The sequence below is a fragment of the Panthera leo genome, chromosome D1 (assembly GCF_018350215.1).
Source record: "Panthera leo isolate Ple1 chromosome D1, P.leo_Ple1_pat1.1, whole genome shotgun sequence".
In the NCBI taxonomy this organism is placed as follows: domain Eukaryota; kingdom Metazoa; phylum Chordata; class Mammalia; order Carnivora; family Felidae; genus Panthera; species Panthera leo.
The window spans coordinates 16,810,857-16,829,989 of NC_056688.1; the positions used below are offsets into that span (position 1 = coordinate 16,810,857).

Consider the following 19,133-nt stretch of genomic DNA (forward strand, 5'->3'; position numbering starts at 1 on the left):
GGTAGTGAAGTCAAATGTGATGTGTGTCTTTCCAGGATGTTTTATCTTTGGGCAGAACCACAAAACATTGTATATAATCTTTTTATTGTTCCCAAGAACGCCACCACGATCAGCACAATTGAGGCCAGGTCTAGAAACAAGTTCACCTTTGTGCCCTACAGGGAACATGGCACAAAAAAATGCTTCTGGAACCTTGTTTCTCTTTACCTTTACTAACCACGTCAGTCACATCATCATTGACTTGCCCTCAACGATCTTTTAAATCAATGCCTAAAATTACGAGGTGCTTTTTTTCAGTCTTTTCCTTCCATTAAAACAGAGCTACAACCAATTAAATATGTATGCATGTTTCATCTAGATGTACATATATGCACAGTTTAAAATATCTGAGTTGACATTACAAATGTTCCTCAGCCATTGCATTAGTTTCTGAGTACTTCTGGAACCGCAAATTAGAACAAGAAGAAAAGCATGAGGATTTGACTAGTTAATTAATGTATTTCTTTTCTTACCTGAGCATTTTAACTGCTCGAATCCTCTCCCACATAAAAATTCAGGAGTTTTGTTTGTGGCTTTTGGACACAGTCCCCTCAGAGATGCAGGAAAGGGCTTCCCTGGGCCCAAATGGTGTCATGAACAGAGCTGATGTTTAGGGTTATGAGTTCTGCTGTGCCAATGCCAAGCCCTGGATCCTGATTGACCAAGGAAAACATTTTTTGGTATGTTTGTGATTTGCGGGGCCCTTAGCTGGTGTTGGGAGGGAACAGGGTGGAGGGGGCAGAATGAAAACAAACCTATGAATGTACCTTTTTATACAGTTTGGACTTTGGGACACTGTAAATGATTTGTATAAGTCAAAAGCAAAATTGGATCAAAAAGAAAAAAAAAATCCAACTCTAAGCCACAGCAGTAATAGAACTTACACCGAATGCTTGATGGGGAGCCGAAGGGGAGGGTTAAAGGACACACAAGATTACAAACAAGACCCCTGAATTGGACATTCTTTCATGGTTTTACCCCATCTTTAAAATCCCCTTTCATTATGGCAGCTCACATCTCTCACCTAGCAAAACAAAAGCCCTCCCGCACTTAGCGCCACAGCAGAAAACGAGTTGTTGATCCAGGAGGCCCCTTGGGGTCAGGTCTCCCCACTACAACTTCCGTGATAAAATTCTACAAGGATAGAATGTGCCTCTAGGCCTGACATTTTCTCAAGATCTGGCTGATTTTCTTCTCAATCACTGCAACTCATGCTAGTAAGCAATTTGAACTTCCTCCTTAATGTCGGTGTAAGATCTTACCGCCAACTCTCTCCAGGCTCCTTTCTCCAGCCTCCAAACAGGTGATGACCCCCGCTTTGGCAACTGTGGGTTTGAACCCGCTCTTATCTGAAACACAGTCCTGGAGGAAAAAGAAACATTATCAAGTTAGTAAGAGATACCACTTGACTCCAAACCAAGTGATCATTTCCAAGGTCACCTCAAGGGGAGTGGTTTAAAACCTCTCAGCTCTAGGACGTGCCTTGGCTTCTCCACGGGGGTGTCAGCCCAGCACTTCTTTAAAAAATTTTTTTTAGTTTATTTATTTATTTATTTATTAAGAGAGAGAGCGAGCAGGGAGGGGCAGAGAGAAAGGGAGAGAGAATCTCAAGCAGGCTCCACACTGCCAGCGCAGGGCCCTACGTGGGGCTCAAACTTGCAAACCATGAGATCATGACCTGAGCTGAAATCAAGAGTCAAAGGCTTAACCAAAGCCCAACACTTCTTTAATATATATATATTTTAAAAGTTTATTTATTTTTGAGAGAGACAGAGTACGAGCAGGGGAGGGGCAGAGAGAGAGGGAGACACAGAATCCGAAGCAGTTTCCAGGCTCTGAGCTGTCAGCACAGAGCCAACACAGGGCTTGAACCCACAAACCATGAGATCATGACCTGAGCCGAAGTCGGACGCTTAATTGGCTGAGCCAACCCAGGCATCCCCGAAGCTCAGCACTTCTTTTGCATTGTGTTCACACGGTAATTTTCAGCTGTTTCTAGCTGAAGAATGGAGAGCATTTTGTCATACACCAATTCATTTATCACAAGAATTTTGGCCACACAGAAAACCTCTGCCTGCCCGCAGCTGGGCTGCCAGTTGAGTCAAAGGTTATAACTCCTTTAAGTGGCTTTGGTGAATCTCAGGTCACTCAGAGGGAAGGCTTTGGTCCCAAACTAATGGAAATACCGTTTTAGAGGATCCTGCCAATTCTAAGAGTGTCTTTCTTGGTGTTGAAAGCTGGCTGGTTAATTGCACACAGTGTAGGCACAGCAAGTTTGCTGAGTTTGAAACATGGTGAGTTTCAAGTACCATTGTGATATTCAGGCACTGTCTATGTCTAGGAAGCACTTGGCACCTAAACTTTGCAAGAGATTCAGGCTGAAGGCACAGAATTGGAAATCATCATGTGGAGAGAAGGGGCCATGAAAGAATACAGGAGAGTGTAATGTCCAGGGGCCAAAGGTGGAGGAAGTGGTCATGGTATGAAGTGTTGCAGAAATACAGATTAAGAACACCTTAGTGTTCACGGAACAAGGAAGGTTTCTGAAGAGAACAGGTTACCGGTGGGGAGATCAAACATCTTGAAACGGAGGTGGGCGTATTCTCCAAGATTTGAAATTGGGGGAAAAATGCACAGTCGGACAATAAAAACATCAGTAACAATAATCACAACAGACCATGATCTGAGCAGGAGGCTAAACCAAATCTTTATTTATGCTCCCTTGTTTAGCGAGATTAGCATTTTGTGGGGGTAGAGACAGACTCTTCTGTAAAATCAAATAACAAAATAGGAAGCTGGAGTCTGATGGCTAGAGAAAGGGAGGGGAAATCCCAGGAGGACGAGGACGAGGAAGAGGAAGAGGAAGAGGAAGAGGAAGGGAAAAACATGTCTCAGAGAAAACATTAAGTTGGGGCCTGACAGGTGTGAGAGAGAGGCTAGAACAAAACCAGTGGAGTTGTAGGAACTGCAGTCCCTGCACCACACTATGCTGTAACCCTGTTGGGACCCCGCATCTCGGTGAAGGCTTGCCGCATACCTCAGCTTTGTATTAGTGATGCTTTGGGGAATGAGGGATTCAGGTAGTGCTTGGGGTTGGGAGGGTGAAGGGGGACAAACACTTTTAGGAGTCCAGGCCAGAGTGGAGATGAAGCATTCAAACGAGCAGGAAATTAAAGCAACGGTGACCAGGGGAAGGATAAGACAGACCCCCCAAGTATCCTTGGCATTGGTAGAGAACACCAGGTTTGGCTTCCCAATATATTTGGGGTGGGGACTCAAATGTATTTTGAATATTAAAGGAAAGGATAACTCGTTGAGGAACCTGGAGCAGCCCGGGTGTAGATATCTAACTACAGTGTTCAAGTAAACAAATAATAGGGGCTAGTGTAGGAGGGTGAGCTATTTCTCGTCTGTGGCCTCCTTTTCATAATCACAATGAGGTAATCTAAAGATGCTGAGAAACGCTGATGGCGCCAAAGGAAACAGTTTGGAAAAGCAGCTTGGGAATGCCCTGTAACAACAATGCTTCCCCTTGTGAAGGGCTTGAGAGAAGGCACACCCTTAACCATTATTTGTATCCCCAATGTATCTGCAGGAGCTCAATAAATGATAGACTAAATGAATGAATGAACAGAGGAGGACGAGGCAGCGAGTCTGAGGAGGATGTGGAGGCGGTCAAATCCCAGAGTCCAGCCCAGAGGCAGTAACCGTCAACAGCACCTAAAAAGTTCACAATCGAGGGCTAGGAGCAAGAACAACTCCCGTATTTGGCCCAGTCCAAAATCCTGCTGTTAGGGGGCGGGACTAGGAGGAGGGCATATTCCACGTCTGCCCGTCAACTGGCCAATCACCGCCTCAAGGGGGCGGGACTTCATTCTGTCTCCGCCCTTTCCTCTGGAAAGTAAATACGTTCGGGCACCGTTCAAACAGACCAATGGGTGCCGGATGTTTCCTGCGGTTGCTCCTCAAGATTGGTCGGAATTCGTCGTCCCGCCCTCCTTGTCACGCTTTTTGCCCCACCCTTTCGCACACAAGATGGCGGCGCCCAGCGGAATAGAGGCCGCGTTTGGGGTTTGCTGAAGCTGACTCCCTTTCCCACTGCCCCTTTGGACGCAAAGAGCCGCGAGCCCCGAGGACAGGGGCCGGGCGGGGACAGCGGTTCCTGCGTAGCTGGACCGCGAGCCCGCGCCCAGCCTGCGCCGCCCCCACCCGGCCCCGGCCCGATCCCATCCGTTCCCGGTCTCCTCTCGGTCTGACCCACTGCCCGGCCGTGGTTCGCCACCACCAGGCCTCCAAAGCTGAGATATCTCCTCCAGCCCGGGCTCACCTCCACTTTAGAGATGTTTGGCCTCTTCCCTTCCAAACGGGCCGCATTCAAAACCGGGACTCCTGGACCAGCATCTGGTCTCCTCTCCCTCCACTGAGACTCCACTTCGCTCTAACCCACTCCTTCCTCTGTTTCTTGATTCTCCCTGGCTTGGAGACTGCCTCACTTCCCTTCCAAATTAATCTCCGACGCCCCCAAATATTATTAACCTTGACACCCTCCTCAACCGGGAGTCAGACTTCCTTTTGGATTAACCTCCACAGTCCTATCATGGAGGCTGTGTACCTGATAGTGAATGGGGTGGGCCTTGTGCTGGACCTGCTGACCTTGGTGTTGGATCTCAACTTCCTGCTGGTGTCCTCCCTCCTGGCTTCTCTGGCCTGGCTCCTGGCCTTCATCTACAACCTGCCACACACGGTACTGACTAGTCTTCTGCACTTGGGCCGCGGAGTCCTGCTTTCACTGCTGGCCTTGATCGAAGCCTTGGTCCGGTTCACCTTTGGGGGCTTGCAGGCCTTGTGTACTCTGATGTACAGCTGCTGCTCTGGCCTGGAGAGCTTAAAGCTCCTGGGGCACCTGGCCTCTCACGGGGCACTGAGGAGCCGGGAGATACTGCACCGGGGTGTCCTCAACGTGGTCTCCAGTGGCCATGCTTTGCTGCGCCAGGCCTGTGACATCTGTGCCATTGCCATGAGCCTGGTGGCCTACGTGATCAACAGTCTGGTCAACATCTGTCTCATTGGCACTCAGAACCTTTTCTCCCTGATGCTGGCCCTGTGGGATGCCGTGATGGGGCCACTGTGGAGGATGACGGACGTTGTAGCTGCCTTCCTAGCCCACATTTCCAGCAGTGCTGTGGCCATGGCCATCCTCCTCTGGACCCCCTGCCAACTAGCACTGGAGCTCCTAGCGTCAGCTGCCCGCCTCCTGGCCAGCTTCGTGCTTGTCAATGTCACCGGCCTGGTGCTGCTGGCTTGTGTGCTGGCGGTGATGGTGACCGTGTTGCACCCGGACCTCACTCTGAGACTGGCCACCCGGGCACTCAGTCAGCTCCATGCCCGGCCATCCTACCACCGGCTGCGAGAAGATGTCGTGCGGCTATCTCGCCTGGCACTGGACTTGGAGGCCTGGCGCCGAGTCTGGAGCCGCAGCCTGCAGCTGGCCACCTGGCCGAACCGGGGAGGGGCCCCCGGGGCTCCTCAGGGTGGCCCGAGGAGGGCGCCCTCGGCCAGGACCTGGCGACAGGACACTCTTCCTGAAACAGGGCCCAGATCAGAGGCAGAAGAGGAGGAGGTCGGGACGGTCAGAGCAACAGCTGCCCGTGGCCGGGAGAGGCTCAATGAGGATGAGCCCGTAGCTGGGCAAGACCCATGGAAGTTGCTCAAGGAGCAAGAGGAGCGGAAGAAGTGTGTCATCTGCCAGGACCAGAGCAAGACGGTGCTGCTGCTGCCCTGTCGGCACCTGTGCCTGTGCCAGGCTTGCACTGAAATCCTGATGCGCCACCCCATCTACCACCGCAACTGTCCACTCTGCCGCCGAGGCATTCTGCAGACCCTCAATGTCTACCTCTGAAGACTCCTTCCCTGTCTGCCCACCCGTCTGTGCTCCATGAAGCCACCTGTGCTAGGACAGCTTTAACACCCGACCTCTCGGTTTCCGGCCTGAATTCCCTCCTGCCCCCATGGCTGTCATGCCAAGCCTCTAAGCCATACATCCAGGACATTGAGATAGGATACTCTGGAAGACTTATGAGCCGGGTGGGGCAGGGTAACAGCTCTTCCTTACCCTGTGGGTCCCCGTGACGCCGGAGGTGGTGAGTGTGTCACACTATGCAAGGCCCCGAGACTGCCGTGGACTCCCCTCCAGGTTGCCAGGGCCCATCCAGATGCCAGCCTCTGGGGCTCCCCTCCGTGCTTCTGGTTTTTCTGTTGGGGATTTGCAGGTCCTCTCCCTGGCCCCTCCCCATTTCCTCCCCAGCTTCAGCCACAACAAAGCACTGTCATTTGGGTGTTTGGGCAACTCAGGGGCCTTGGAATGATCTTGAACCTTTGCTTTCAGCCAGAGCGCCCGTGCCCTGGTAAGCCTTGGGGATAGTATCTCTCAGGTGCCCTTAGAGCTACTACTTCTGCCTGTCTTGATCTTACGAGGCTCCCTCCCAATCTGATCCAAGAGCTAGGATCAAGAGTTTACCCCTTGGAGGGTGGGTGTCTGCACCTGGCTTTGGGACCACATACCCTCTGGCACCCCAGCTCCACCGGGAGCCTCAGGAGGGATAACCAGATTTCTACTCCTACCCTTTTCACTCCCCACATCACAGAGAACATTGGCATTCCCCTTCTGTTTGTCTCTCCCTGGCACTGGGGAGGGCAGACCGTGCACATTTGACGAGGGTCCAAATACAGAAGGGGCCAGCCTAGGGGCATGCAGCTCCCTGCTGGGTCTGTGTGGCCCAGTTTCTAGTGAATAAAGTTCTGTTGACCGCTCTGACAGCCTCTGTGTGCATCCTTACAGGGGCGAGCAGTTGGTCAGGTTGACTGATGCTGCAGCAGGGTCCTTTGGTCCTGCTGGAGTCACTGTGGTCTGGGGGGACCTGGTGGGGGAAGAGATAAGATAGGATGTGAGTACTGTGCCTCGGGGAGAGCCCGTGCCAAGGGTGGCTGAATCCACCCCCGATTTGTGCCTTCTCACACACCTGGCTTTGGAAAAGCCCTCCCCGTCTTTTCTACTTTTGCCAGAATGAAGTCCCAGTACGGAGGAGTTGTGAATGGCTTCCCAGCTTCTCTGGTGCCACTCGTCCCAGGAGGGATTTGGGGTCCTTGCTGTCTGGAGTCCAGTCTACCCTCTGGTCCCTGGAGGAGCTGGCCCTTGACTTTGTGTCTCTTGGCATGGTGTGGGGCTGTGGTGGGCTGGGGTGTGGCTGTGAGGCCTCCTGGTGGAGAGCTGGGAGCTGAAGCCTAGAACCTGAGCCCAGTCCCCATGGTCATATCTGCCCTCACATGACCAGCAAGAGGGGGGCGGGGCACTCCCCCATAATTGTATGTTAAATCTAGGAGCATAATGCCAGGGGCAGCTTTCTAGAAGCCGTTGGGTGGGGGGGTGGGGGGGGGGGTGAAGAGGGAGAAAGGGTAGGTTGGGAAGAAACTGAGAAGAGGCCCCACCACATTCTTTGGGGGTTGAGAGGCTGAATTGATTGTGGGTCTGGCAAGCCCTGGTTTGTTAGTCATTGGGTTGGGGGTGGGGCTGGGGCTGGGGCTGGCTTCTGGAGGTTTGAGGAGGGGAACCTTGAAGGGGCTTTGTGGCTAGCCTCAGACTTAGTGGCGCGGCCCACCCAGGCTATGCCCAGCATGGTGGGGGAGTTCTTCACGTCCATTTTGGAGTTGGGAGGCCTGGGGAGAGCTCCCCGCCCCCCCCTCCCCCCTCCTTTGCCCAACCCTAGGGGAGTTGAGCGCGGGGAGGCTTGGCTCCTTTCAGTCTCTGTTTAATGTGAGGATAAACATTTTCTGAGAGAAGATAAACTTCCTGAGCTGGGAGCAAAGGACCCCTTTTTCCTGCACCCCCATCCAGAATTACATTGGCAGACGTCAATACCCCATCCTCCCCCCTAACCACCCGAAGCAGGCATGAGCTCAAGCGCCTCAGGATCATTGCTGCATTCTGGAGCTGGGACGCCCTCTTGTGGTCATCTCAGAAATTACTTATCTCTAGCCACTCAGGAACGCACCACTTCCCCTGGGATGGGGGACAGAGAAATAGCTTTCCAGTCATCTAGAGACCAGGCAAGCAGCCAGAGCAGTCACAAATGCAAACCCCGGGCTCCTTTTTTTGTTGATCAGGGCAGGGGTGTGTGTGTGTGTGCGGTGAAGGTAGCTCCCGCCCCGTTCATATGACATCTTTGAGTTAGGAAAAGGTGGTCAGAGCCCCATGGCAGAAGGCCACCCTCCTCAGCCAGGCACTCCTATTCACGTCCCACACGACTTAGGGGCAGCTCTATGGAGCGGCCTCTCGGTCAGCTAGGCCTGCATCCTGTATCTCTTGCCCCACGGCTCGTCCAGCCCAAGAGCCCTTCCTTCCGCATCGCTCCCTCTCCCCTCCCCCATCCTCAGAATCAGGGCATCCCCACCACTTAAAGAAGAAAGGCTGAGCCAGTAGGAGGATTTTTTGGGGGGAGATTTATTGAATGGTCTCTGAGAAAAGGGCCCAGGAATAGGAAGGACAAGAGAGGACCCAGAGAAGCAGAGCACCAGGAAGAGGGCACCCCACCTCTGGGGTCCCGGGCCAGAGCAACTGGGGGACCCACACCTGCCAACACAGAGTGCCCCTTGGTTTTGGGCAGAAATCCAGCCACTGCCCATATTGCCAGCCCTGATCTCAGACAGCCTCTGTCCCCATTCTCTGCCAGCAGCAGGACGGAATCATTCACAACATCCCAAGGGGGGGGGCCAGCCCTCCCGGATATGTGACTGTCAGAGTCACACCCTCCTTCCCTAGGAGTGAGAGAGCGCGAGCTCGCTTTCCAGTGAGCATCAAGCGAAGACAGGGGAGTTGTGCCAGTCAGAATACACCAGAAACCCCGAGAAGGTGCTGTCTGTCTTGATGCTGGCATAGATGCCAATGTAATCACCCACGCCCACCTGCACCCACACCTGGTCCTCTGGCTCCAGCCTCACCATGGCGCCCCCGGACAGCGAGGCTGGCTTGGGCCACCCTCCAAAAAACTGGAAGAAAGAGGCGATGGACTCGCCGTTCTTGACCAGATCGAACTGCAGGCTAGCCCGGTAGACGGTGGCGTGGACCGCGAAGTAGTAGACCCCGGGCACCTGGCAGGTGAACTTGCCGGTGGTGGCGTCGTAATGTCCCTGCTCGTTCACCAGCACGCGGTCGAAGGGTAGGGGCGCGTCCGACGGCGGAGGCACCCGGCTCTCCGAGCGCTTGGCGCTGAAGGCGGAGCGCGGAGGTACTGAGCACTCGCCCGCAGGCCCGGTCGCCCCCGCGGGTCCCGCCTCTCCTCGCGGCCCGGGCTCCCCCCGGGGCCCCGGCAGTCCTGCGGGGTGCGGGCAGCGGTTAGGGCGAGAGTGGCGGCGGCGGCGGCGGCCGCCCGCAGCCGGGTGCACGGAGGGCGACGCTGAGCACCCTCCCCACCCTCTCTGGGGCCCCCTGCCGCCGCTTCCCCGGCGAGGGCCGCCCCGCCGCCCGGGCCCCGGGCTCCGCTGCCCGAAGGGCCGGGGCGGACCCGAGCGGCCGGCCGCAGAGGGTCCCCGGAGCCGTGGCCTGCGGCGGGCTGAGTCACCCTCTCGGCGCCCCGCTCCCGGAGCCCGGCGGCGCCCCCTGGCGGGACCCCGAGGCCCGGCCCTCCGCCCCGCGAGCGCGGACGGCCCCGCGGACGGCGACCCGGCGGCCTTCTTACCTGGCCTCCCGCCCTCGCCTTTCTCTCCCGGAACCCCGGGCGCGCCGTCTCGCCCGTCGCGGCCGTCGCGGCCGGGCAGGCCCTGGCTGCCGTGGTGGCCCGGCGTGCCGGGGAGGCCGGGGTGCCCCGGACACAGGCTGGGGATCTTGTTGTCGTCCAGCGGGGGCGAGCCGGCCGCCAGGCCCAGGAGCAGCACGGCGACGAGCGGCCTCATGGCGCTGGCACGGGGACTCCGGCCGCCGGGGTCCTCTCGCAGTCTGTGGGTCAGGCGGGACGGGAGTCGGGACCCAGAATCCGGACCCAGAATCCCACTCGGCGCGGCCGAGCGCGTCCCCACCCCACTGCCATGGGCCCGAGGCTGAGCGGCCGCGGGGGAGAGGAAGGAGGGTCGCCCCCGGAGCCGAGGAGACGAGAGCGCTGGGGCGGGGAGCGGGGTGGAGGAGGGCAGGACAGGCTGGCCGCCCCCGCCCCGCGCCCCCCGCCCGGTCTTTCCCCCAGCCCCCTCCCGTCCCCACTCCCCCCTCCTGCTCTCCGCCAGACTCACCCCCTCCCGGCTCCCGGGGCCTCCTTCGGGGCGCTCGCTCGCTTCTCCGGACCCTCCAGCTGACCCCTGTCCCGCCCCTGCGCTTCTCCCCTGCCAGGCGTCCCCTGCCCTCCTCGCCCCCCTGGTCCCGGTTCGCTCCCTGCCGGCTCCGCTCTGCTCCTCCCAGACTCCAAGAGGAAACCAGTTGTTCAGGGGCCAAGAACTCCGAGCCGGGAAATAGCAGGGAAATAACTCGTGGTGTCGCCCGGCCGCTGGCCAAGGTTTGGGAGAGAAAGGAGGGGGGAGAGAGTCTTAGCTGGGCACAGAGAGGCAGAGCTGTGTGAGACAGACACTCGGGACACCCGCTGCTCCAAGGAGCCGATGGAGAGGTGGTGCGGTGATGGAGACCAAGCACCAGACTAGTCCAGGAGAAATAGAAGCTGAGAACCCAGGGTGGAGAGTTCTAGAGGCAGACGGACAACTGGATCCCCAGGACTCAGAGCAGGGCCTGCCACAATTCCTAGGCACTCAATACATTTTTGTTGAATAAATGACAAAAGTCAAAAGGCAGGTGATGGAGAACCTGAAAAAGGAGGTGGCGAGGGGAGGGCAGAAGACAGGAAATGGGGGTCAGAGGCTTGGGTGGGAAGCGGTCCTCACTGTCAATGGCATGGTGTGGAGCTGGGGCAAGTAAAGGGACAGGGAAGCTTCCATCAGCCCCTCCGGGGACTCCTCTTCCCCTCCCTGGGAGGCTCCAGAGAGGATGGGCAGAGTCCCCTGCCTGCCCGCCCTGATAGGCAAAGGTGGATGGGCAGGCAGAGGGCAGGTGCCTGCTTCGGGGTCAGGGCTGGGCACAAGCCTCCAGGCCAGCCGCCTCAGGCAGCCTGTTGCAGTTGAAAGGCCAGGGGGTGCCCAGTAGAGCCAGGCCGGACTGGCACTGGAGCTCTGCCTCCTGGCAGACGGAGCGGCAAGGGGGAAGGACGCTGCCTGTGGGGGTGCAATGGGGCACAAGCAGCCCACAGAGGAGCCTCCGGAAGTTCTGGTAACAGGGTAGACTTGTCAGGCTCTGTGGAAGGAGGAGATCAGCGCTCAGGAGCCACACTCTCACAGCTTCCCTCCACTTCCAGCGGGGGGGGGGGGGGGAGGGGGGAGGCGGGGGGGGGGGGGCGGGGTCCCTCCCGATCTCTGCCCGGAGCACCTTGTAACTTCTGAGGACCTCCATCACTTCCTCCTGGGTGGCCATGCCCACCCAGATGTTAGGGAAGGCTGTGGCGTTGTAGCTCAGGCCGATGCACATCTCCACCTGGACGGGTTCACAGGCCAGCTCTGTAGGGGCGGGAGGGGACAATCACTGTGGGGATACACTGGCCGATGACCCGGGGCAAGTCACTTCATCGCTCCCTCTGGGCCAGATGGGCATTGTTGTGGGAATCAAAGGCAACAACGTGGAGAGATGCTTTGCACATATCGCGGGTTCTATCATCCTAGAGAGCCTGCCCAAATATCCTTTGCCAGCCCTGGGCATCATGCAGGTGTCTTTTCAATCTCTCAGAGCATGGGGCACTGACACTGGCAGGGACTGCTCGGCATCCAGAAGGAACTCCCTGCTCTCACCTCCATCTTCTTCTGCTTTTTTTTTTTCTTCCCCTTTTTTTAATAGGCCCCACACCCAACATAGGGCTTGAACTCATGACCCTGAGACCAGGAGTCACATGCTCTACTGACTGAGCCAGCCAGGTGGCCCTCACCTTCATCTCTGAGGTGGGCTGTGGAGAGGGGCTCTTTGTGGCTGGAGACACAGAGGGAGACACAGAATCCGAAGCAGGCTTCAGGCTCCGAGCCGTCAGCACAGAGCCCGACGCGGGGCTCGAACCCACACACTGTGAGATCATGACCTGAGCCGAAGTCGGACGCTCAGCCGACTGAGCCACCCAGGCGCCCCAAGGCTGGGCTGCTTCTTGAAGCCCCACCCACTGACTCCCTGATTCCCACTTCCCTCGGGGGTGACGTTAAGTACCATTGCCACCACTGGGTGAGAGTCCCTCCCGGACTCTGTGGAGTGGCCCCTGAGTCAGGATGGGGAACTCTCCATCAGGGAGGACAAGGGTGGGCCGTTAGGAAGTGTGCCTGTAGGGCTGCTGTGAACAGGCACCCAGCTGGCTCAGACCTGCCGCGCCCTGCCCACGGTGCTCTGGGCCAGGCTTCTCACCTGGGGGCGGGAGCAAGGGGCCGCTGCAGTTGCCATTGCTGCCATCTGTGCAGTCTCTCCACGTGTCACACATCCACTGCAGACTCTTACACCCTCCATCGCGGCAGGAGAACTCACCGGGCCCACAGGGATCTGGAGGCAGAGGGGGCGTGGCAGTGCCCTGGGACGTGCCTGTGCCCCCACACTGCCTTCGCGGTGCCCCGACCAAGGTCCAGAGCCCTTCCTCGTTCTCCCAGAGGCAGCCGTACCGCCCACGCCCACTCACCCCGGGGCACCTACTCTCTGTGGCATTGAGGGCCCTGTAGGTGGCAGAGAAGCCCCCACTGCTGATGCCACGGTCTGTCCTAAAGAGCACCACCAGCTGGTGGCTGGAGGAGATGAGGCGAGGTGGTGGCTCCGCTCCGCAGAACCTGCCCAAGGCGGAGAGCAGACCTGGGCAGGGCGCCCTCGGAGACCCGGGGTGTTCCCACAGGCGTCACTGTGACTGGCACTCGGGGCGATGCCAGAGGGGATGGGACACATGGCTGCTGACTCCTGGAGCTTCGGGCCCCGAGAAGAAAGACACACATGTGGAGTAGACGAGGAATTAAGCAAACTGCTTGAACTCGAGCCAGTTGGAGATGGGAAAAACCAGGGAGGGTGTGAGGGGAAGTGGAACGGGCCCTTCGGGGCAGGAGAGGCAGGAAGGGAGGGCGCTGACCTTCCGCAGAAGGGCAATGTGGAGCAAAGGCTTTGGGCTGAGCAAGGACAAGCCTTTTCCTAGGGCGACAGTGAAGAGACCTCTGGCTTAGAGCAGAAGGAAGGATGGGATGTATCCGGGGCTCCTGCTCTGCTGCTACCTGCCCAGGAGGCCCAGGGCCCCTGAGGTGCTGGTCTCATACACCGCCACGTAGTCCAGCTCGCACTCGTCCTGAGCTTCTAGGCTGAAGTTGTGCAACTGCAATTCCACGCCACGTCCCGCAGGCACCGAGATATGCCAGGTGCAAAGCTGGGGGAGGGCACGGATGGAGTGGTTCGAGGGTCCCTTCTCCCATCCCCGTCTGGGCATCCAGGCTGAGCTCCAGGAGGGTTCCCTCCCTGCTGCAGGCTGGGTAGGGTGCGGGCGGGTGCAGCCCCCGCCAGCTCTTATCCTTGGCGGTAGAAAGGCCCTTTAACTTGTCTGCTCTGAGAGATAAGTTTACCCAGCCGGGGAAACTTACCCGGCCACCTAGTAAACGCCAAATACGGTTCCCTTTCTGCCTGTTTGAGCTCTGATCTTCCCCAGAACAAGGCAGTGTCTCCCATGCCGTCCCCAGTCACACAAACTGGGGGCACAGGTGTGCCCACGTGTGCCACACCGCCCTCCCCGTGGACCGCTGGCTTACCTGTTGGTGAGGGTACCTCTGCAGGTAGCTGGGAGCAGAGAAAGTGCCCTGGAGCCCAGTCAGATTCCCCCCACACCCTGCGGAGAGGAGGAGGGGCTCGTGAGTTTGCCAGGGTCTGTGCCTTCGCCCAGTCGGGCTGGCAGGGACCGCAGGGGAGAGTTTTCGGCCAGGCCCATGAGGAAGCAAGGTCTGGGCCAGAAGAATGCCCTGGCAAGCTTGGGGCTGGGCCAGAGCTGGGGAGCTCAGGCCGAACCCGAAGCAGATGCCCGAAGACAGTACATGCCCTGTGCCTGGCGGGGCCCGTACCCAAGAGCTTGGTGCTGCAGTTGGCCTCATCGCTGCCGTCAGCACAGTTGGCAAAACCGTCACACATTGAGTCAGGTAGCAGGCAGACGAGCTGGTCACAGGGGAACTCGTCATGAGCACAGTTCCCTGGGGAGGGGCATCTGGATTCAGAACCCCCCTCCCCCCCCCACCGAGTCTCCACCCCTTTGGCCAGTGCTGGAGGGGCGTGGAGACACTTGAGAGGTAGCCAGAGACATGGTGGGAAAACACTCACCGTTCCCGGGGGTCACAGCCTGGTACCAGGCATGGAAACCAGATCCTTCCACACTGCTGTCAGAGACGAAGGCCACCCGGAGGCGGCTGGCGTTGGTGTTGAGTGTAGGGGGAGGCACCTTCCCACACACTCTGCAAGAAGCCAGGTTGGGCGCCATGGAGGCTCAGAGCTCAGGGCCAGCCAGACTGGGGGCTGCCTGGGCCCCGTGGTCCTCTTTCTTCAAGCCCTGAACCGGTGGCGATGCGGTCAAAAGGGGCCCTTTCATTTCCTGGGGAGCTCTGGCTTTCCTGACCTGGCACATCCATCCTTGTGGCTTTTATTCATGGGTAAGATAGGTGGAGGCCCCATTTGACAGAGAGGGGAGGGTGACCTTCCCAAGGTCATACAGCAGGCACGGGGCAGAGCTGGGTCCAGAGGTCAGGTCTCTCGGTGTCCTTCCAGCCCAGCCTTTCCCAGCGCTGCTCCCTGGTTCTGCCCTCTAGACGGCAACGCAGGGCAGCGGTGAGATCTCCTGGGGGCAGGGGGACCCACCTGAGGAGGGGGCCCTCAGGCTCAGGGGAGATTTCCAAACGATCGAAAAGACAGGAGGCCACGCTTTCCATGCTGAGCGCTTCAATCTTGAGTTGTACTGCATGGCCTGCGGCCACCTGGATATGCCACACGCAGTGGGCGTTGGGTGGGTAAGGGTCTGGGTAGTTGGGGCTGCTGAAGAAGCCCCTTGGGCCAGGGAGGAGGCCCCCACAGGCTGCAGAGATGAAGGTGAGAGTTCAGAGCTCAAAAGGAGAGAGACCCCTTTTATTTCCAAGGTTCCTCTTCCTAGCCCCCCTTCCTCCTGCCATCTTGGGCTTTTCTCCAGGAAGATCTTCCCTGGGTACTCACAGGACTGCGGTGAGGGGCTCATGCCTGCCTCCTTCAGCTGTCCTTTAGGGTTCCCTGTTGCTGGAGAGGGGGTGGGAGTGGTGGTGGTGGTGGTGGTGGTGGTGGTGGTGGTGGTGGTGGTAGTGAAGCCTTGGGGGGGCAGTGGGTGATAGGAGGCCCCGGGCAGGGGTGTAGTCTGCAGCTCTGGAGGGAAGAAGATGGGGGAGTGGGATTCAGAGGAGCTGGTTCTCTAGGGGTGATGAATAGAATGGCACATGGAATCTCATTCAAGAGCACTTTCAACCCAAGCAGGGCCCGGTACTCACGGGCTAGAATGATGGCCACCAGAAGCCCGAGCAGCAGGAGCAGGAGGCTGGCCAGCAGGAGGACACAGAGCCAGGAGAAGTGACAATCTGGCTGCAGCCCTCGGGGCCGCCGACCTGTGGGTGTGCGGGGTGGGATTTTGAGAGCCCCTTGGGCTCTCAGCTCCTGGGCCGGTTCTCCCCCGGTCACCCCCTGAGATGGTTACCATGCCAGGGAGCCGGGACGCTGCAGCTGGCATCCTCCCGGAAGGCCGGTGGGGGAGGCCCTGATTCAGGCTCAAAAGCAGGATTGCAGAACTCAGTCTGAAAGGGAAAGTCTTGAGGGCTGGGGGCCAGTGGTGGCACTGCCTGGCTGGCGTGTCCTCTGGGCACGGCCAGCCCTAGGCAGGGGTCTGGGTCTTGGGAGAGGGGTCCTATGGGACCCTTACCTTGCTCAGCTCTGTCGCCTCCGCACAGAGGATGATATCTGAGCATTCCTTCATGGCTCAAGGCTCTGCATGGCTTTCTTGGAGTCCCTGTGATAGCCCAAGACCGCCAAGGGCCCACTCTCTGATCCGAAACTGCCTATCAAGGGGCAGCCTCTGCTCCCTTGGGGGAAGGGCTGCCAGACTAGACTGACTTTCAGACGGCCCTTGGTGGACGGACCGGTTCAGGCTACTGGCTACTCGGTCTCTGTGTGGGGGAAGGACGCAGGCAGAAGGAATTCGCAAAGGCATGAAAGGGTCCCTTAATCCAACTCAGCTGAGGATGCTGAGGTCGAGAGCTTGGCTCAGGGCAACAGTCCTTAAAGGCACAGGCAGTGGTGGAGGACACCCTGCAGAGGAAACCAGGTGCTCGGTGGGGGTGTGACCAGGGGAACTGGACACCCCACTTTCCTAACCTCACCCAGACTACTGAGTGAGCTGGGGTGGGTGGGAAGGAGGACAATGCAGGCATAAGGGAGCCTTAGAAGCTAGGTGTCAAGGTTTGGCAGCTTTAAGGCCTATGAGCCCTAAGGGCCCTGGAAAAACCTGCTGCCCTCCCATCCGGGGACTGGGGCATTTAGCCAAGCCTGGGTCTTTGGAAGGTCCCTGTTAAAGCACCGGTGTGACCAGGACAAGGAGATAAGCCAGTATAGGAAAAACGTCGTATGTATGGGCTTCTTCTGTCTGTGCCGATGTGACTAGGGGAGCTTCAGGGGCTGGCTGCCTTTTCCCGGGCCCTTTAGGCTGCAGAAAAAGGGCAGAGGAGAAGAGGAGCCAAGTCCTTGGACAGGGGCAGGCCCTCAGCTAGGCGGTGGAGTCTGGCGGTCCGTGGCATTTGCTGCTGCAGGATAGAAAACCCACACTCTGCCACCTGGACCACTTCATGCCTCTTCCTCTGTGACGACATTCTCTTGGAAAAACCCAGCCTGGCCCAGCTGTCCGCCGGGAGAGAGAAAAGGGCTTGTTAACGGGTTTTGTGTTAGCCATGCTCAGGCTGAGTCGGGCAGGGCAGGACAGGGTGGGGGCGGGGGCAGTATAATGAGATTTCTGGCTGCCATTTGCAGAACGTTATGTAGTAGGCCCTGGGCAGGAAGTCTTACTGGTTTCCCCTCCTTAGGTCGCGCTATGAGGTAGCATAATCATTTCACGAATGATGGCACCAAGGCTCCAAAGTGTTCTCTGTGGCACGCCACTTTCACCCTCCACTGGGGCTGAGGCATGTTGGTGACAGAGGGGAACAAAGCCAGAAACCCAGAGCGGAGAAAAGGGACAACAGAGATAGGTTCTGTGTTTCCTAAGGCAGCTGTCCTCATACTCTGGGGAGACCCTTCACCCCCAGGTTCTTCTCCATTCCTCCCCTGGGGGGCCTTGGGCTGCTTTTGTACAGGGGGGCAAGCCTTTCTTTCTTGGACCCTCGGATGGGGACTGCTTTTAGAGGGTCTGAGAGGTCAAAAGTATTTCCATAATAACACTGAGACCTTATTTGTCTTTTCATCTGTGAGCACAGGGTACAGTTTTCCAGAGGCTGTGTGGGAAGCTTCTCTCTGGCTTTGCTGTTGCCCACGGCCGTCCTCTGGGCAAGGGAAACTTGGAGTGGTGCTCAGGTGGTTTCTAGCTCCCTTGGGCTTCTGCTTGTATTCCTGAAAGCATAGCTTCCTGTAGCCCCCCCATGCTGACCCCAACCACAGTTCTCTCTCCTTGGCTCTCTGTGGTTCTTCTTTCACCAGGAAGGGCGAGGCCAGACCGAGGTTGGCTGTTAATACTCTGGGACTCCGGCTTTCTAGCGTTCTCTCCTGCTGGTTCTCTAGCTCACATTTCCACTCCAGCCAGACCAGCCTGTTCGTTGTCCCTGGAACACGCTGTGTCCAGGCTCAACCTTTCATCTGGAATGCCTTATTTTTCCCTGTGCTCAGGGCCGGCACCAGAGGTGTGCATTAGGGCCCGACTTCTCCTTGCGCACCCCAATCTGCCAATTTTACTCCTCCTCTCCCTGTTCACCGCCACCCCTAGCCTTGACCCTCATCCCATGGCAGTGCAATCCCAGACAACCTTCCGCTATGTCCGAGAGGCAGGCGATGCTGAGTATCAGGAAATCAGAAATGCTCATCCCTTGGATTTGGGTCGTCCATATCGTGGCTCCACGTCAAGAATTCTGCTTGGTTTGGGCAATGCTAAACTTACTCGGCATTCCGAGCCTTTATCGTATGTTGTTCGGAGGAGAAAAGGCGGCACGGGCATCCTGGGAGGCTGGGGAACCAAACACTGGCTAAGCATCACCCACTAAGAGAATGTGAATGGAATGTTGATGGTACAGTCCTGGAAATGTGTGTGTGTGTGTGTGTGTGTGTGTGTGTGTGAGAAATGCACAGCTGAGTACCTAGTATGTTCCAGACACTCACAACTCTGAGTAGGTATTGTTATGTTCGGATTACAGAGGAGGAAACTGCGAGGCTCAGAGAGATTAAATAATTTGCTTGTGCTGAAAATACTAGTCTCTTTCTGCTGCCTCCTGCCTCCCGCCCTGGTGCTTGTGTCTGCCTACAGAGCGATGAAGGATGGGGGCCCTCAGAGGTGCCCGGCCCAGACCCTGCTGGGGCCCAGGTAGGTGATAGATTGTGCTGGTTTTGCTCTCGGGTGTGTGTGGATGTGTCGAGTCGGGAGCTCCCTTGCTATCCTGCCGTTCAGCTCAGTTCCTAACAGACACGAGGTTGGAAAATTTGCTGCATAAAGTCCTGCAAAAAGCTGTCAATTATTCACCCAAAGGCAGAGTACTCAGATGGAAAGGGAACTGTCCCGCCTCTGCCACTGACAAACCAGGGACTTGAACAAGCCTTCTCTAGTGCTCGTGTCCTCACTGGAAAAGTGAGAAGGTGGACAAGGTGACCTCTGTGGTCCTGACGGTAAAGCTTTACAGAAAAAAGTATTTTCTGAGCGCTGGTCATTAAAAAAAAAAAAAAAAAAATCTAGAGTAACTCTATAAGCTGGAATCATGGAACCAGAGGCATGTAAGGCCCCCTAACTTGGGACCTGGGACTTGGGAGGCATGTACTTAGATAAGAAGTG

At 57.3% G+C, this 19,133-nt stretch overlaps 3 protein-coding genes across 5 annotated transcripts; 1 reads left to right on the forward strand and 2 right to left on the reverse strand.

Annotated features, from left to right (window-relative positions):
* The first annotated feature begins 3,955 nt into the window (after window positions 1–3,955).
* On the forward strand, window positions 3,956–6,029 carry RNF26 (ring finger protein 26). Its single transcript, XM_042904325.1, has one exon. It carries the CDS (start codon window positions 4,637–4,639, stop codon window positions 5,936–5,938), a length of 1,302 nt encoding a protein of 433 aa, XP_042760259.1. The 5' UTR covers window positions 3,956–4,636; the 3' UTR covers window positions 5,939–6,029.
* Window positions 6,030–8,521: 2,492 nt separating this feature from the next.
* C1QTNF5 (C1q and TNF related 5) lies at window positions 8,522–10,704 on the reverse strand. The gene is made up of 3 exons (XM_042904326.1): window positions 10,315–10,704; window positions 9,771–10,027; window positions 8,522–9,407 (listed from the first exon to the last, which is right to left on the reverse strand). Exons 2-3 carry the CDS (start codon window positions 9,982–9,984, stop codon window positions 8,890–8,892), a joined length of 732 nt encoding a protein of 243 aa, XP_042760260.1. The 5' UTR covers window positions 9,985–10,027; window positions 10,315–10,704; the 3' UTR covers window positions 8,522–8,889.
* Window positions 10,705–10,846: 142 nt separating this feature from the next.
* On the reverse strand, window positions 10,847–18,411 carry LOC122199349 (membrane frizzled-related protein). Of its 3 annotated transcripts, XM_042904322.1 has the most exons (13): window positions 16,035–18,411; window positions 15,813–15,909; window positions 15,610–15,723; window positions 15,305–15,487; window positions 14,957–15,170; window positions 14,426–14,556; window positions 14,173–14,298; window positions 13,867–13,943; window positions 13,342–13,490; window positions 12,782–12,912; window positions 12,503–12,634; window positions 11,492–11,619; window positions 10,847–11,359 (listed from the first exon to the last, which is right to left on the reverse strand). In XM_042904322.1, the coding sequence occupies exons 1-13, from the start codon at window positions 16,086–16,088 to the stop codon at window positions 11,135–11,137; spliced, it is 1,761 nt and encodes a 586-aa protein (XP_042760256.1). In that variant the 5' UTR covers window positions 16,089–18,411; the 3' UTR covers window positions 10,847–11,134. The 3 variants fall into 3 exon arrangements, with proteins under 3 accessions (XP_042760256.1, XP_042760257.1, XP_042760258.1); XM_042904323.1 differs by lacking the exon at window positions 15,305–15,487 and having other exon boundaries at window positions 15,813–18,411; XM_042904324.1 differs by lacking the exons at window positions 13,342–13,490; window positions 15,305–15,487 and adding an exon at window positions 13,203–13,261 and having other exon boundaries at window positions 10,918–11,359; window positions 15,813–18,411.
* Window positions 18,412–19,133: the final 722 nt, after the last annotated feature.